The sequence below is a fragment of the Cryptotermes secundus genome, unplaced genomic scaffold (assembly GCF_002891405.2).
Source record: "Cryptotermes secundus unplaced genomic scaffold, Csec_1.0 scaffold88, whole genome shotgun sequence".
Classification (NCBI taxonomy): Eukaryota; Metazoa; Arthropoda; class Insecta; order Blattodea; family Kalotermitidae; genus Cryptotermes; species Cryptotermes secundus.
In genome coordinates, this window is record NW_019724585.1 from 1,118,788 (window position 1) to 1,137,408 (window position 18,621).

General features: G+C 37.9%; 2 protein-coding genes across 2 annotated transcripts in view; both read left to right on the forward strand.

Moving 5' to 3' along the window:
- LOC111862273 (carboxy-terminal domain RNA polymerase II polypeptide A small phosphatase 1) overlaps window positions 1–12,764 on the forward strand; it is a 22,652-nt gene extending 9,888 nt beyond the window's left edge. Inside the window, exons 5-6 of the mRNA XM_023847529.2 lie at window positions 4,151–4,336; window positions 8,709–12,764. Coding sequence (XP_023703297.1) covers window positions 4,151–4,336; window positions 8,709–8,939 — 417 coding nt within the window. The 3' untranslated portion in view covers window positions 8,940–12,764. The remainder of the gene's footprint in view (window positions 1–4,150; window positions 4,337–8,708) is intronic.
- LOC111862274 lies at window positions 17–2,834 on the forward strand. The gene is made up of 2 exons (XM_023847530.2): window positions 17–611; window positions 1,614–2,834. The coding sequence occupies exons 1-2, from the start codon at window positions 228–230 to the stop codon at window positions 1,764–1,766; spliced, it is 537 nt and encodes a 178-aa protein (XP_023703298.1). The 5' UTR covers window positions 17–227; the 3' UTR covers window positions 1,767–2,834.
- Window positions 12,765–18,621: the final 5,857 nt, after the last annotated feature.

The window sequence follows — 18,621 nt, forward strand, 5'->3', positions numbered from 1 at the left end:
TTTGCAACTGTCTTAAGGGGGCTACACACCTTCAGTTTAGCTGTGCAGTTTATCACGTGTGACGTCATGTCTGAGCGATAAACTGTGTCAACTGCGCAGTTTAGACCGATTTTCACGCAGATAAAAAGTCTGCGCATTCGGACCCTCATTTGCAAAGATAACCTGCGCAGTTTATGCAGTTTATCGTACAGTTTGTTCAGTTGCCGTCCTGTTTCTGAACCTATACGATGACTACGGTCTCAAAAAAGGATTCGCTTTTGGCATTTATCGACGGCTACCGGTCCCTTCCCGAGCTTTGGGATACCGCATGCGTATCTTATTCCAACCGTGTTAAGAAAGCGGCAGCCTACGATATTTTAATTGAAAAACTGAAACCTCTCGAGCCCAATGCAACACGTGATAGTGTAGTGAAGAAAATAAATAACCTAAGATCCGTTTTTCGTAAGGAGTTGAAGAAAGTAAACGAATCAAAGAAATCGGGAGCTTCAGCTAATGATGTGTATGTTCCGAGTCTGTGGTATTTCGGGGAACTGATGTTTCTGGTGGACCAGGAAACTCCTGATGACAGTATTTCAACCAATGAACTGGGCAATGACATCAATGAAAAATCGGTAAGTAAACGTGCAATAGTTATTTATTATTATTATTATTATTATTACATATTATTATATTATAATAACAGTATTATTTTTGTATATATCAAACCAAATTCGTGAATATTTATATTCAATATTCAAACGCTATTTTCTTGCCACTCGACTTTTCCTTCATCGTTAAAGTAACTACAGAAAGTGTCGCGAATTTCTTTGGCTGAGCTAGAGGAACATGAACTGCTGCCGTTTCTCATACCAATTAGACTTCCACTATTTGAGGATGTTCGAGACTCCATGTCGAGCGAATTTTGATAACAAACAGGCGGTTGATTGTTGATGTAACTACTGGAATGTCTTCTTAAGAAATTGTGCAAACAACACGCTAGAACTATGGCATTGACCTTAGTTGGCGATAGATTGATGGGTTTTTGAAATATTGTAAATCTGGAAACTAAAATTCCAAAAAAATTTTCAACAATTCTTCTTCCTCTAGAAAGGCGATAGTTAAAAATGCGCCTTTCATGATTAAGCACAGAAAAAGAATAGGGTTTCATGAAATTATCTTGTAACTGGAATGCCTCGTCCCCAACAAAGACATACGGAGCAGTTTTGTTACTTCCTGGAAGGTGCTCGGGAAGTGGAATATTCAGTTCACCTTTTTTGAGACTGTCGTAGAAAGCCGTGTTTTTAATAACGCCTCCATCAGAAATTCTTCCATTTGTTCCAACATCAGCCAACAAAACTTTGTAGTTTGCATCAACTATTGCCATCAATACAACGCTGAATGTTCCTTTATAGTTGAAGTAACGAGAGCCGGAATTCGCAGGTTTTTTAATCTGAATGTGTTTTCCGTCAACTGCACCAAGGCAGTGCGGAAATTGCCATTTTTCTTCGAAATCATGAGCGACTTGTTTCCACTCTTCTTCACTTTTAGGAAGCTAAAATCAGAAATTAAAATAACTATTTAATTATTTAATTTAATAATGATTTAGGTAACAAATATTTATGTTTTTGTTATAGGTTGCCCCATCCTCTCCATCAACTTCTTCAGGACCTACACCCACAGTCAATTCGTTTGCACAACCTAGCAGAAAGAGAAAGTCGGCCCCTTCATCACTGATCTCCTTACAAAGGCCACGCGGTATTTGGAAGCTGAAGACGATGAGTTTTTGATATTGGCAAAGGGATACGCTGTGAAATTAAGGAAATTAACTCAGCAACAGCTAATGTTTGCTGATAAAGTAATCAATGAAACATTGCTTGATGGGCAAATGGGCCTTTTAACCAGAGGCAGCTATCTGGTTCATCCATCAGGGCCTTTATCCACTTCATCACCATCTCCCAGTTGGAGTTCGAATTCGTACTCTCAACATTCTGAACCCCAAACGACGGCAAGGACTCTGTTGGAGGGATTCTCGTACGATGACAACGAATACAATAATTTACAATAACATTATATACATACGTACATACCTACTCAATGTGTAAATTTTATTTTGTATTTCTACATGTGCGTTTTTATTTAGTGAGTATGGTAATAAACTATGGCTCCTATTTTATGAATATTTACTCAGTCACACCTATGGTCTTATCAAATAATTAAAGTATGCTAACCTGAATAAAATTTTGCAGTGCTTTCCGTATTGCCACGCATGTTTCTATTATTATCTCTCCGAGTGCCTGAGGAGATACTCTCATTGAAAATGTCAAATCTTGAAAACTTCTCCCAGTTGCCAGGAACCAAAGAGTCGCAATCAGTCTCACATGCGGTGATATTGCTTCTCTCAAGACTGTGTCCTTTTTTCCAATGAGGGGAACAACTTTGCTCAGTAAAATTTGAAATGCATTTTCGTCCATCCTTAGGTAATTTTTATAATCGTTAATTTCCCCTCCTTCTTGTAACTCATTCAGTAAATGGTAATCACTGGGCAAAACGCTTCTTTGCAGATACCAATCTTTGCACCAGCGTTCACGACGTTTTTTCCTTTTGCCTTCTTCTTCTAGCAACACTGCAGCAATTATGCAACAAACTGCAGCTCTTCTTTTTCTGTCACCCATTGAACTTTATTTATTTTAGAACACAACCAAACCTGTCGAAAGTGAAGAGAGAACTGAAGAAAAATCGGACTGAACTGAGGCAAAAACTGAAGGTATCCTACACACCTTCAGTTCAGATAAATGTACAGATTTTCACACAGTTATTTACGACAGAGAACTGCACAGATAAACTGAAGGTGTGTAGCCCCCTTTAGTGTCCAGTGCCATGAAATAAATATTGTCTTGAATAACATGCTCTTTTTTTGCTGCATATTATTCAGCAGCCTCTGAACAGTTTTAAAGTATCTGAGTTATTACATTTTCTATTTAGTAGATTTGAAAGATTGTCGTGTTAGCATTTCATACCAACAAAACAAGGTGTCTTTCCTTGAACTTTCTCCCACCATGACAAGCATCAGCTTTGATGGTCACCATATTGATCACCTTAATGTCTGTATGTCTATGTATCCCCCCACCATTTTTACTAAACACATTCCCATGGCAACGAATACACATGCAACAATAGAAGAACTGTTAGATGCAGTTGTTTTGAATCACGTGCTCGATATGTAGTGAAAGGAAAGTAGGCAGTTGTTCTTCCCAGAACTTCTAGTTTGCAATATATGAGGGTGGTTCAGGGTTAACCTGGACTTCAATCTTTGCCTGAAGATGTGAGCACCAGAAAAATAAACTCTTTCATGGGCAATTGGTAGCAGCACCACTCACTGCCTGGCAGGTGGCCTTGCACACCACCTCTGCACATTAGAGCTACTACAAGAACAGAACAGAACAGCACTGTATCATCAAATTCCTAGTGAAAGTGAATACAGCAGAAATTCTTTGTTAGTCAAATGCCATTGTATGGGGTGGAGACCTTGTCATGTGGAGGTATATATGATTGGTACATTAAAGTTTCTGAAAATTATATAGAAGTCCTGAATGTATTGAATGCTCACTTTCAGCTAGCAGCTGTGAATGATGTGAACATTTTCTGTGTTGAGCTGATTTTGAGAAACAGGCAAATTACAGTGCATGATGTTGCATACAACTATGGCATAAGTGTTGAAAATATTGAAACAATTATCCATGAACTCATATTCAAGAAAGTGTGTGCCCAGTTGTGATGTTAACATTCAGCCAAAAGTTGTATCTGCGGAACATCTGCACTGGTTTATATTGGAGGGGAACACTTTCCTAGAGTGAATAATGACCTGTGATGAGATGTGGGTGCACTGTTTCATTCTGGAGTCGAAGTGGTGCAGCATGGAATGGCACCACAAGGGATGTCCCATCGCCCAAAATATTCAGTAAACTGCACTCAACTGGCAAATGTGTTCTGAGATTCTGAAGGAATAATTCATGTTGATTTTCTTCCATGTGGTATAACAATTAATGCACAGTGTTACAGTAACTTGCTTTGCAGTGATGTGCACAAAATAATTTGGTTGAAGGCAGATTATCAGATAGGATCATCTACTTGATGACATCACTCAGCCACCTAACTGTTATTTACATTACAGTATGCTGATCCAGTAGCTGACCTATTAGATAGATGGGGTGTCTTCCGATCCCGCTTATTCCGAGAATCATGTGTATTCCACAGAGGGAATTACGTGAAGGATCTTAACAAACTAGGGCGAGATCTGCAAAAAGTTATCATTGTAGACAACTCGCCTGCTTCCTATATCTTCCATCCAGACAATGCTGTGAGTATACACATACCGAAGGACAGAATTGCAATATTACATCTAGCCAATCCGTTGCACTCTTTTTATGTAATATGTAATTTGTTTGTTCTTAAACCTCATGTGGTACCATGCAGGCAGGCAGTTGATTATGTGGATATTTGTCACATTTTGACAGCTTTTTTTGAGTATGTACTGTAGAGGTGTAAGTATAACAGAGGCTGTAGTTGAGCCAGAAGGGTGCCTTGCTGCTTTTTTATTGCTAAGGCATGTCTTTCAGAGAGTCTGATGTGGAACATGGAATTTGTATATTAAACCTTCACAATAGTGGTTATTCATATTGTGATCTTCTGGGTTACAACACTGTAGTTACGTTTAGATACCAGTGTTTCAGAGGAACATGTTGCCTGTATCTTCAGTACTGACCATGAAGAAGGAGGTAGCATGTTTCTTTTAAACATTTACATCTCTTGTAATGTTATTCATTTCTTATTGATCATTTAATTTCCAACCCCTGAGATAGAAGTGTCAGCTTCTTCAACCTTTATTTTATGAGATATTTAATTAATTGTACTTGCACATGGCCAGGTTAAATTACTAGTTACAATACCATGAAGTGCTTAGTGCAGAAAGTAATCTGTGTTAAATGTGTATTTTAAGGTATGGTCACAAAATGAAGACTAGATAATTAAGAGTGATTCCATTTTCCTGTATAGAAAGTTTCAAAATAATCAGTCGTTGTATGTGCAGTTTTTCTTGCGGTAGCGTAGTTGGCTGAGGTGCACTGCTACAAACTGGAAGGTCGCGGTATCGAATCCCAGTGAGGTCATTGGATTCTGTCAGTTGACCTAATCCTTCCAGTCGCACTATGGCCCTGGGGTCGACTCGGTCTCTAACATAAATGAGTACCAGGAATATTCCTGGGGGTAAATGGCGGCCAGTGCATAAGGCTGACAACCTCACCTCTATCTGTGAGTCGACTGTCTGGAAAACATGAGAGCCTCAACTTCTCACAAGATTGTCTAGAATTGGGGTTCACTCAGCCTCTAACAGAAATGAGTACCATCCACAGCATGTTCCAGGGATACCTTTACTTACTTTTTTTACTTATCATTTATTCTTTGAAGTATGGGGAAAGTTAGCGCAAACAGGTTTTGTATGGTACTGTTCCATATGTTGTTTTGAACTGTATCCTCAGGTATGCTAGTGAATGCTTTCTTTCCTCTTTACATTATATTTGAGCTGGTTACTGCAACAGAATACCTGGTAACATTTTATATTTGACAACTTGCTGAATACTGCGACCTTAGGTTGTATACTTAGAAAGCTTTCATGTGTGCTGTGAATGTGTTACAGTTCATACGATATAACAGTATGAATGGCTGTGAATTAAAAAAAAATGTTCTGACCCATATTGTCATAGTAGATTTATGCCTTTCTAGTCATAATTACCCCATTTCAGATGAGTGATATGTCATGTTGTTTGTTGGGTAGTGTTTGTTTCATAGCGTTTGCCCGAAAAGGGGCTGACAGTAATGTAAGTAAGAAACAACACTGAATGGTGGCATACTCTACCTACAATGTATTCAGTTGTCAGTATAACAGACAAAGGATAAAACATCAAATTATATTGCTTCAGGCTGGTGTTCAGGAGATGCCTCGTTTGAGTCTCAGCCAGGAGACTGATTAACCTGACTGTAGTTTTAGTGGTTTTCCTCCACCCCTTGAGCCATGTGCAAGGATATTACCTTGAAATAGGTCGCTACAGCTTCATCCCCAATCATTCCATTTTCAGTGATGTGACTGTGTAAGACAAAAGAAACCAGTTTATAGGAAGATTGTGTGATCCTCCAGCGTATGTGAAAAAACTGAAATGAGCTGAAACCATCCATAGCACAGGACAGTAATAGACACATGAAGTATGTGACAACATTTACATGATTACCGTCTGAACCTGAAAATTGGGGATGGCCTTGGGGTTCACTCAGCCTCTAACAGAAATGAGTACCAGGAATTAAATAAAAATAATTTTCATGCGGAGTAAAGCATGGCCGGCGCGTAAGGCTGACAGCCTTACCGCCATCTTTGATCCGATTGTCTAGATAATGTGGGATCGTCAACGTCTCACAACCGTATGGACCTTCATGGCCTGTTACAGGGATAGCTTTACTTTTACCTGAAAATGGGGGGGGGATGCATATTTCCACCTATTGGACCTCTCAGTTTTGGACAGTTGTATCGTCCTCACTTCTGGTGGTACAGAATTGTCACATAGGATTTGAGATTTACTTGGTTAGGGGTGTAATAGTGGTGGGGGTGGCCACAACTTCTTCACGTCATGTGAACAACCCTTTTCACCATCAATTCCCAGATATGACATATGCCACAGTAAATATAGTCCTCAGAAAGTGTCGTATTGTGCATGATTCATAAAAATGGAGAAAATGGAACAGACTGAATGTCGATTAAAATATGGCGTTGTATGATAGTCTGAGCTCTGCTGCACAAAATAACATTGCTGAAGACTTGCCAGCACTGTGATAGAAGACAGAACCCACAAATAATAAGTGTCACTGAATCATTATCATTATTGTACTATTTTTGTGAATAACAATATCCAAGTGAAATAAGTATGTTATTGGGATTTAAGTATTATGAAAGGGTTGTTGACCTATGCAGAGAAATTTTTTAAGTGTTTCTAGATATTTTTGCCACATTTTAACATTATATGGAACAACAAAGTAAGAATGATTGCTGAGAGACAAGTATAAACATGTCAGGACTTTTGCAACCCTCAGAGGAATGTCAGGAAACAGAATCATCCCTTAGCAGTGGATGATACAAATAGAAAAAAATCTTGGATACCCTTTGATCTGCAGAGATTTATAGACAGACAGTTATATTCGTCATTATTGTATTAACAAGCCTTCATGAAATAACGGGGGTTAGAGGGCGTGGATGTGATGGAAGCAGTGATTACAAGAAAAATTAAAAAGCCCAAAAATATAAACTGCTGGGCTAGTAGCATGGGGTTTTCCCATACACATTCAGAAAAATGCAGCATACAGTGGCAGGCTTGAACTTTGCAACACACTATTTTTCCTGTTTGCCAGTACATTATCACTGGCCATGCCTCAGGTGTTGATAGGTACGATCCTACTGTAGTCCTTGCCACTTTTAATGGAATTTTGTCTGAAGAACTTAAAGTTAAACTTCAGAGGAGGAATTGTGACTTGGTTCTGGTTCATGGCAGCATTAACCACTCAGTATTTCAGTTAAACTGTTTAAAGATTATTTAAGGAAGGAATACACAACTTGGCTGTTGTATGAAAACATACAAACGTCGTCTAGTTAGATCAAAGGGGCATCTGCTTCAGAACATGCAGAAAGGGTCTCAGCAGTGTGACAGATGATCTCAGGAAAAGCAATGGAACAGTCATTCAGGAAATGCTGCATTACAAATGCACTTGATGGTATAGAAAATGCTAACTTATGGGACAATTTTGAACTTGGCTGCAGTTTGAATGATATGTAGACTCAGAATATGATACTTGATGCACAAGGGAAGAAGACAGTGAATAGATAAATTTAATTTAAATTTTTAGATTTTTGTTGATATGTGTTTAATACAAAGAAATTTTCCTTAAAATGTATTAATAAATCAAGAATGTGTCTTTGAATTCAAGTAGGCAAGGCTTTGCCCATTCATGTGTCATTTTTTTCTTGGAAACTGCTCAATGAATCCTTATGAAATATGATGTTGAAGATTGCTGAAAGTTGTCTAATGAATTTTGTGTGGGTTTGTGTAAGTCTGACATAACTCAAACTTTGCATGAAGATGAAATTAACTTATTTAAATAGCTTAATCAAGAAATTGGTACATGATAAAGTACAACCATTATTTTTAACATTTTTGTTGTAGTGAACATTAATGAAAACAAGAAAAAATAATTTATGCCTTTCAGCAATGCAGTTATTATTGTATCACAGTAATAAACAGTAAAGCTTTTAAGGTATGCAAAATGGCATGGAATGCATTTGGAAAGGAGATTTAGATTGTGATCTTGTGGGCTATGACACAGTATAGTCTGGTAGTATGCTGCCTCAGTCTTCAGGCCCACATTACATTGTCATACCCCAGAGGATGAAAGTGGAACAACCATCAGGGCAAGGTTTAGAGTTCAGTGGCAGACTTTCATGAATACACTGAGGACTGTGAGTTCCATAAAAGCAGGAAATTTCATGATCAGCTAAGAATCTTAAACGTTGCAAGAAAAACACTTCGCAGTGGTGTTACTTATACCTGTTGTTGTTGGAACTACATCAGCACTACTTTCCAAATGTGATGGATGTTGACATTGTTTTGTGTACTGAAATGAAGTGACTGTTTCAGGTGCCTGTAGCCTCATGGTTTGATGATATGACTGACTCAGAATTACTGGATCTGATCCCTTTCTTTGAAAAGCTGAGTAAAGTGGACAATGTGTACACTGTTTTGTGCAACTCGAACCATCCATACAATGTCAGCACAACATCCAGCATCATAAACCAGTCTCCACCTCCACAGCAGCAACATAACAGCTTACAGGTGAACAATCACGCAACGCTCAATGCTGGCTCGTAGCCACATCAGGGATTCCGCTAGCCTAGGATACGAGTGACATTTGCATTCTCATCGGGATGCAGTTATTTGAATCTGGGAGTGGTGATCTAATAAGATGCCATCTCAAGTTGTTTCTGTGTGTGTGTATATGAGCGTGTGGGTGTGCATGATGGCGTTTCTTATCACCGATTCGTGTTGTCTCATTAGCGGTTGCCTGTTTAATGCGGTATGTTTTATCCAACAGTCCAAGTGCCAATATTGCCTTCTGGATGAGTCACAAGGGAAGAGCTTCTGTCAAGAAGTGTGTATGGTCCAACTTCCTCAACAAAGAATAATCCCATTTATTTTTGCTGATAAAATAGTTTTTATAATAGCTTCTGAAAACTGTAGCACTCAGCCTTTTGATAAGCATTATCAGATAATTGAGTCCTATGATTTTTATCATAATAATCATGGATATCATGTATATTCTAATATTCGCTTGATACAATTTGAGGTGTCATTTTTTTTTATCTTGTGCATAGTGAACATCTTTTGTAGGAAATAAGGAAATAATGCAAACACTGGCTAGAATGTACAGTAATATCTTGACAAAAGTGAACCTTATCTTACTGAATGTTTCACAAGCAAGTTGCAGGCTGGTTCAGTTGTCAAGAGCAGTTTGGTGCTAATTTTTTTTTTCTAACCTTGCTAGAAAAGTGTAGCCTAACATGTGCACATGGCTGGTATGGCAGACGCGCGTAGTCTACCCTTCTTTCCCTCTCTCAGCTTAGTTCAGGGAGTCCATGTCCATGGAGTGTGTGTGTTGTCGTGCCATTTAACCTGTTATGTTACATGTATATATATGCACACACACACACACACACATATGAATTTGCTAATCTTATATAGTGGCCTTAATGAACATTTTGATAACATTGTTATTGTGCTCTGATTGGATCAGCGCTGTTGCGGTGGTCCAGTCAACTTTTTTAATTATTATGATTGCTACAAGTTTATTAAAAGAATAAACCAAATTATCTGTCACCATTTTTCAGTATTTTGTTTTCGGTGTAGGTATCTTACATGATGGCAAGCATTAGATTAGCTTCCGCAGTACAAATGAACATCACATGGGGTTTTACCTGTTTTAATATTTTAATTTGTGCAACTCTAAGAGTTGAGGGGTGTTTTAATTTTAGACCTGTTACTGTTGTGTTGATATCCCCCTTTATGTGGTGAGAAAACTCTGGTACCCAATAAAAGTGATAGGTGATTTGAATTTTTGTACAGACATATGAATGTAATGTTTCTATTTTTAGTACCTTTGACTCCCCCCCACACTTATTTTATGCTGCTGACTGTACTTAGTTGACTGCTTGTTCTGTTATATATTAGTTTGATGCTTCACATCATTTAGATACACTTCTTAATGTGAGGCATTAAGATGTAGCATCAAACCACTTTGTGTTATTCTAATATGTACATATTGGTAGTGAAATACCCAGTAATACTCTTCATACATAACCTGTGGTCTGAGGTGTAATCAGTAGGTGCTTCCATACGAGAATGAGGATTGCTCAAGGGTAATAGATAACAAGTGTGACGTAGCAGTTCTCAAATGAGGGCCTGGAATTTCATACAGACACATACGAGGCATTAAGAAACTAAGGGTGAAGAGTCACCGTAACATATTGAGATCTGGAGATGATATACAGAATGGCAAGAATAAGATGAAAATCAATTTTGGTAGTGGAGATTCTGCAGTATCTTTTTTATTATTATTATTATTATTGTTGTTGTTGTTGTTGTTGTTCATGAAACTTTAATTTCGCATTGCGGTAACACTGGTAAAAGATAAACTGTCTCTAATGCTAAACATATCCTGTAAAGTGGCAGTTTGCAATGTACAAAGTCAGAGCTTTATTTATTTATTTATTTTTTAACTGTGTTTATCGTGGGTTCAAGACAAGTTAGTATTTCATTGAACTGCATATCAATTTCTTGTAACTGGGTCTTTAAAACAGATGTAATTTGAAAAATATGGTTCCATCTTATATCTGTCACCTTGTGTGTTATGTTCCTAGCAAATCATAGTGAATTCTGATTACAATAAAGTGCAAGGGACCAGCATTTTTATCACAATGTATTCAAGTTTTGTTAAGTAAACATGATGTCAGCCCATTCACTAGAAAGCATTGGAAACTATGTATTAATAAGAGATAAAAAATTGTGGCCTTCACTTATTTTCATTTTCTGCAGTTTAATGAGATTGCTAGTAAGAGGAATTCCAGTGTAAAAACTTCCTATATATGGGATTCACTGTTTATGGAAATTATTCATATAATGTTAATGCCTTCTCCTTGGCGCAGAAATGATTAATTTCACATGTAGTTAGTACCACATTCCGTATATGATAATTAGGGGACCCATTCCTGGCAACAGCCTGTTCATTACATTTGTTACCTTTGAAAGCTTTTATGAAATGTCACATTCTTATGCCCATTACATATTAAGAGCATGGTCTTCTGCAATGTGATGTCATGTAGTTTGATACATAGGTACCACCAGTTTAAAGGAAACTGCAGTCTCTGGCTTCCTCACAAACCTTGGTACCTACCTGCATATCAGATGACAGGACACATGTCCAGAAGATAGTATTGATAAGTTTCTGTGACATTTTTCTAGTCCTCTTTTCTTACAGTTTAAAAACCTTATGTTTTAACTGTTTGCTAATTAATTATAAATGCATTTTCTGTCTACCTAATACTTCAGTACATGTGTACAAATACTGGTATTTCTTGCAGTGATTGTTGATAAGTTGTGTATTTGAGATTTCTTCTGTGTGCAGATCATGTATAGCACACACAGTAGGCCAATATAAGGTTGCTGTTTATGAAAGAAGTATGTTAGTGTAAGGTACAGTATCTAAAAGCTAAACTGTTTTACCAGAAACTTAAATTAAAAATTCCTTCAGTATAGTAGACATGCCATAACAGAACACATATCAAAATATGCACATGAACACAAGCACGATCATATAGAAATGATCTTTTATATTGTGTTGTTTTCCAGCTAAAAAGAGAAAAAAAGTCCACAAAGTGGAATTTCATACACAGAATTGTCTTTTTGCTAAGAAATTTGTGAGTCCAAAAGGTTTTGCAAAGAAAGTGAACTAACAGCTTTATTTATAAATAATTCAGGAATGTGCTCAGTGTAGCACATATTTTGTAATTATAGCATTCATTGTAACAATATCAGTACATTCTTATTTTCCTGGGATTTTATGTTTTAATTTTTCAGTCACTGTGTCAGTTACGATTATATATCTCAAAGATAATTACCCAGGCCCTGACTAAAAGAATGTGTGTTAGTGATGGCTTATAAGCAATTACCACACTAAGTTGGTAATAAACATTTGAGAACTGCTAACCTGTTGAGCTGGAGTAAATATACAGGAGGGACCAAAGTTAGTAACCATAAATTTATATGTCAGAGTCTACTCCACTTAAAATTTACAGTAGAACAGTTATCAGTTATTCATTTTATTTTTCTAATGAGTGTTTAGATCACTCAGCATAGAAAGTAATTTCATCCTGGACGTTCGCTTGCATTGGCCACTCACTGTTGTTTACCAATCATGGCCCGAATAAAAAGTAAAGTTTTCCCTGTGCTTAATTAAACATCATACCAAGAAGATGTATGAGGGAGTGGAGATGGTGTCACCTTCATGCAAAGTTACTTTATTCCTGGGAAAAAGCCCCTGATATCCATAGGAGAGGTGGCTGTGAGGGCCCCAGAACCAGTCATGATGCTGTGCAGAAGAAGAATCTCTTGCTTCTGATAATCCAGCCTAAGGCAGGCTAGTTTAATTGTCTTTATCATGTCCCCAGGAATGAACAGAACAGTATAAAGTAGTGTGACTGTATCGATCAATCAGTTAAATTCCTGCTGGCCCTCTCCAATCATTTTTGGCTTCGAGTCTCATTGAGATCCATGACCAAGATTTTTGTAATGTCCTAGACAAGTTTTAGAAGTGGGGCCTTCTCTTTGAGGAGGGGAGGGGTCAGGCTTTTTGTGTATGCATTGTAGGCAACTTGCCCCCCCCCCCAACCCAGAGGAACAGATCCCTGTGTTTATGTCCCCCATGAATAGGGTGGCTCAATTGTATCCCAAGGCACCGTGTTGCCTTTGACAGGTGGCAGGGTTACAGTGGAGGTATTCTAGCCCAACTCCACGTGAGGATGATTATGTTACATCATAGAAACAGTTACATACCAGAAATATCCTCCCTTCTCACAGAAAAGCAATGTCCGTGCCCACAGCTGCAGAGTGCAGTCATTTAGTCTTGTGAAGACTGATTAGTTATGTGACTGGTGGTATCACTAACAAAACAAAATTGAATTTTTGTCTCTTTTTGTGTATACTGATGTAGATTTCATCTTTAAACTTTCCATCAGAATGATACAAATGAAGTTATAAAGCTAATTCTGGTCCATTCTGTATAGATACACATATATATGCTTTTTTTCTCCCAGTGTCTGAGAACAAGATGAGACAGTACCATGTTGTACAGTTTAAATATTGTACAAAAATTTTATATGGTTTTCAAAAAAGAAGGAAAATAATGCCTTTTATTTGTAAATAAACAGCATCTCAGTTTATAAATACAAATCCGCATATATTATTTATGTGAATAATAAGAGCTGTTTGATAAACTCATGTGGATATGTGAGGTGGAAGAGTTATCTTTTGTTTGAAGATTCCTGACCTTATGTGTCCTGTTGAGACGGCAGAATCGACAGAGAGGTTGAGGATCACTGCACTATTTAGAGGGACATATATTCCAGGATGTTAATTCAAGGGGAAGTGATCCTTCTAAAGCTATCAGCCACCTAAAGGAAAGTGCTTTTTTTATGCATTGTTATGGAAACATTCAATTTTCATTGGCTGAGATTTACGAAGAAGATTGTCCCTGAGTTTGATTTGTTTCATTCTGGTCCGTCACACTAACAATTACAAATATAAATCACTCCGTCCAATGTGACCTGTAACAGGTCACATTTGACGGAGTGATTTATATTTGGAAGATTGTCCCTTGTAAGTTTTTAGGTTTTCAGCATGATTAGTGTTCAGCCTTTGTATGGTCTGTGTTGAGACTTCTGTGTAGTCCATTTTCAGGGTTGAAGTGCCCCTGAAGACTGCATAATGAGGACCTTCATTCTTTGAAAAGTATAATTATTATGATCAAGTCAAGGAGGATGAGATGGACAGGGATGTAGCATGAATGGGGTGAAGAGGAATGCATATAGGATATTGGTGGGAAAACCAGAAGGAAAGAGACCACTAGGGAGACCAAGATAGGTGGGTGGATAATGTTAAAATGTATCTTAGATAGGTTGGGGTGGTATGGACTGGATTAATCTGGCTCAGGATAGGGCCCAGTGGAGGGCTCTTTTGAACGTGGTAATGAACCTTTAGGTTCTATAAAATGCTTGGAAGCTCTTGAGTAGCTGCACAACCGGCAGCTTCTCAANGGGGTGGTATGGACTGGATAAAGTTACTGCCCCTGAAGATGAAGGTATATTCCTCCAAAATGCTGGAATTGACTTACGAAGGCTACACAGTGTCACAACTCAGAAAACCACAATCTTAAACCGAGCAGAATGAATACAGGGTTCTGATAATAGTATATAACGCTCAGAATTACTGGATTTTGGGGCTTTTTCCATCGTCTGGTATTCTATAAACTAGAAAACATGATGTGTTGGAAACTGCATCTGTTTCTGTCCCCAGGGGTGGAGGGGGAGACACTCAGTTGGGTCCCTTAGAAAGAGCTAACCTCAGTCACTGGACAATAGCTGTGTGAATCTGCAGGGGTTGTCCAGTGATTGAGGTTAGCTGTTTCTAAGGGACCCAACTGAGTAGGTGTCTTCTCCACTCACCTGAGGACAGAAACAGATCCAGTTTCCGAAATGTCGTGTTTTCTAGTTCCTAGAATACCAGTTGATGGACAAAGTCCAAAAATCCAGTAATTATGAACCTTAAGGTCCATTTTATAAAAAGTTAATTAATTCTGTCCAGTGTGGCTGATGGAGTTATTGTTCTCATTTTTAATATTTTATTCTGCAAGACTCCATCATTCACACTGGACGGGATTAATTAACATTTTATAAGTGTTAGTGTGATGGACCAGGATGAAACAAATCAAACTTGGTCCATTATAATATTGCCCTTCCATATATGCTTGGGAGTGATTTCTTCATGTTAAGTTTTTTGACAAAAATTTGTTTGCACATCTTATGTTCTCCACGTGTGTTTGTATATTACCCATCTCATCCTACTTGCTTTAATCATACTATACTGCTTACCCAGGCTGAAGAAATGTCTTTAATCTTCTGTAATAGATACATTCCATATTGATTGATACAGTCTTCCGGACATTAGTCTGAAAGGCCATTTGACTCATAGGTAACCTTATGATCAAAATATTAGGGATGTTTACTAATGTGCATAAAGATAACTAACATTAAAATTTACCTAAATCAGTATTAGGATGTGGACTGGATTCTTCCAGTTCAGGACAGAGTTCACTAATGGGCTCTTTACAATACTGTAATAAATATTCAGCTACTGTAAAAGGTGAGTAATTTCTTGGCTGAGTTGTTAGTTTCTCAAGGACTCTGCTTTATGGAGTTAGGCTTTCAGATATTTTAAGTGGAGTGAACTTGCCAGCCCCCCCCTCCCCATCTTAAATGTTGCTTTGGCAATAACAAGGCGTTTTTAAATTTTCATTAGTGAAGTATAATTATGATTATTTTATGTACATTCCCTTTCTGCAGTGTATTCAAACATGTTACCATTGTGTTATGCATGCTTTGTTTGTTTTGGCTTATTGTCACAATTTTAGAATGTGTGACTATAGATGGGGTATGGATTGGTGAATGGATTTATTGACAACTTATACACACCGCAAGTAATGACAGCAGTAATGCTGATCTCCAACAGTTGTTCCCTAGCAACGGTTTCTAACTGTAGAGATTTAGCATCTTCCCGTGCTCGGGGCCTGTCTTCACAGCCTCCTGTGCAGAGCTGAACTCTTAACTGACAACTGACTGGGTTACCCCAATTGTCTTCCTTATAACCACTTTGCATTTACCACATGTAGAATACCATTTCCATTGTTGTAGTATAGCTGTTGCAGCTGCCTAGCAACAGATTGCATAACGCCATTTTTAGCAGTAACATTATTGTTGTAGAGGCATGTTTACCATGCTGTTGCATAGCAATGGCTGTTGTCTCATTTGTTTCGAGATCTTTGCCTAACAACGGGTCTATATGCCACACTGTTTTGTGTTCACATTGTAATGTAGGAATGCAGTAGCAGTGGTCCTTATCATAGGTTGTCAAATTTCCAGTCACTTACAGCCATGTAAGTAAGCGATGCCTATTACAGCTAATATAGTGGGTCAGGAGGAAGAAATCCAGTGGATGTTGGGAATTATGGTACTTGATGCTTGCCTATTTCTGTCTACTTCTGTCTTAATTGTTAGTTCAAAGGAAGCATTCTGATCAGCGGTGGTTGTAGAATTTAAATAAGATGAATGATGATAATTTGAACAGTGTCAGCCATGAAGCTAGTAGACATAGATGGGAATATCTTAAATAATTATTGAGATGTAAATCAGTGGTAAGGATAGAAGTATTAGAGACTTAGGATAGGCAGCATAAGCACCTATCTCAGTTATTGAATTTATTTGGTATCAAAGTTGTTAGGCAGAATGAAAAAATACAGCTAAACCATTACTACTAGGATTAGTTATTTTTAGTTTGAGATTGCCATTGAAAGTTTAAGAGGCATAGGTCACATGGTGTTGATTATATTTTAGAATTTTCACAGGAGTGAGAGTACTCAATTATTCACTTATATATAAAAATGCTGCTAAATCTGGCCATATTTATTAAGAAATGTGACTGGAATCAGCTACATAAAATTTTATCCAACATTCTTTCATGATTAACTCCATAAGTATGAAATTATTTGGATCACTGTTGTGGATTTCAGAAGAATAGATCAACTACTGATTATTCTGCATCTGTTAGATACTGGAGAGGAAAGTGGAATATGACAGAACAGTACATTGGTCATACATTGACTTCAGGTAAGTCTGATTCGTGTAGCAAGTAATTACAATATTATACAACACAGGTTGAGGGGAATGATTGGTACAAGAAGCAGTCAAGTCAATGTTCAGCCATATATCATTGACCTTACAGTTAAGAATCTTATGATTTAAGGAGAGGGAGAATAGTAATTCACAACTTTTCCATGTGCACAGGTTGGCCTGGCAAGTAGTACAGAAACAGGCTAATTGTGATGAGTTAATTGAAAACTACAGTAACATCTGTACAGGCAAGTTTCCTGTTTTGAAACAAGGCAGTCCTATATCAGTTGTCTTTAGATTGGCTTAACACTTCGCGGACCGGTGATTTAAATATTTAAATCACCCTGGGGACCGGTATTTTTAAACATATACCCTAACTTGTGCACTGTTCACTTTAAAAATTAATATAAAATCTCCTAATTAATTTTTTGAACTAAAATTTTTGGAGAACACTTACCAATGCTCCTAGAAGTGCTTGAGGGTGTGATGTTTCTGGAAACTTTCCCCTTTGTGAACTGTGCAAACACGGCATTGCCTAGAAGTATTCTTCCCCTTGGAATGTTCACTCTTCACAATTTTCACGAGGGTATTTTTCCGCATATCACTCGAGAGTTGCCCTGGGGGATCCACATGAGGCCTTCGTGGGGTGGGAGTTGATTGGCACGGTCGTACTAAGTCTTTGTGTGACCCTGGTTCTGCTGCCATCATCTGGACTGTAGCCCAGGCCTTTGCCAAATTCATCAGAAATGCTTTGTATTTCAATTTTGAACAAGGGTTTAGATTTTTTGCTGTCCCCGCAATGTTATTACCCGCATTATCGTCGGAGCTACTGTCACTTTTACTGCCTGTTGCTGTCTGAATGACAATCCATTACTACGCGTCTCACAAGGCAGGTCAGCTAGGTCATCGGAGGAGAATTTGTCCTTGATCCATTCTCCCCACTAGCTACTGGCTGATACACACAGCTTGAAGAAGGCAAAGCATTTTCCTTTATAGTCGGTTAAGTAAACAGCGAGGTCAAGTTACTGACTGCTAACTAAACATTCCAGAGTCTTATCACGCATCTGCAGGTGGTTGCGTGCAATGTAGGTGGCGCCAGAGCGATGTATAGTGTGTTGCAACTTATCGTGTTCTAAAAGCCTGTTAACACGCGAACGGTCCGCCATGTTTAAAAGCGAAAAACCTTTTAAAGGGTGTGCGGTCCGCAAAGTGTTAAGTACATCATAGAAGATCAGCAAATTCATGTGGGATTGTAAATGAATGGTACCACATAAGTGAAAATGTAGATATTAAGGGAAACACTATTCAACACCAATAAAGAGGTTGATCTAAAAGTAAGTGTGAAGAAAACATTCAGCACTAGACTGCAAGACTGAGTCATAATATGACAGTTAATACATTCTTTCAAAGTGGGTTACTTATTTTGGTAATGACAGCAACATAAAATTTATTGCATTCACAAATTAAATTTGGAAAATGGCTGCCACCACCATTCAGTTCAGAATCATTTGTCTTCCTGCCTGCCATCAGGAGATGCAAAAAAAAAAAAAAAAAAAACA

What these genes read in the sequence shown, in the direction of transcription:
- LOC111862274 (XM_023847530.2), top strand. Translation starts at nt 228, where the DNA reads ATGACTACGGTCTCAAAAAAGGATTCGCTTTTGGCATTTATCGACGGC. An exon ending in ATGACATCAATGAAAAATCG is followed by an intron (nt 612 to 1,613) that starts GTAAGTAAACGT and finishes TTTTTGTTATAG; the next exon opens with GTTGCCCCATCCTCTCCATC.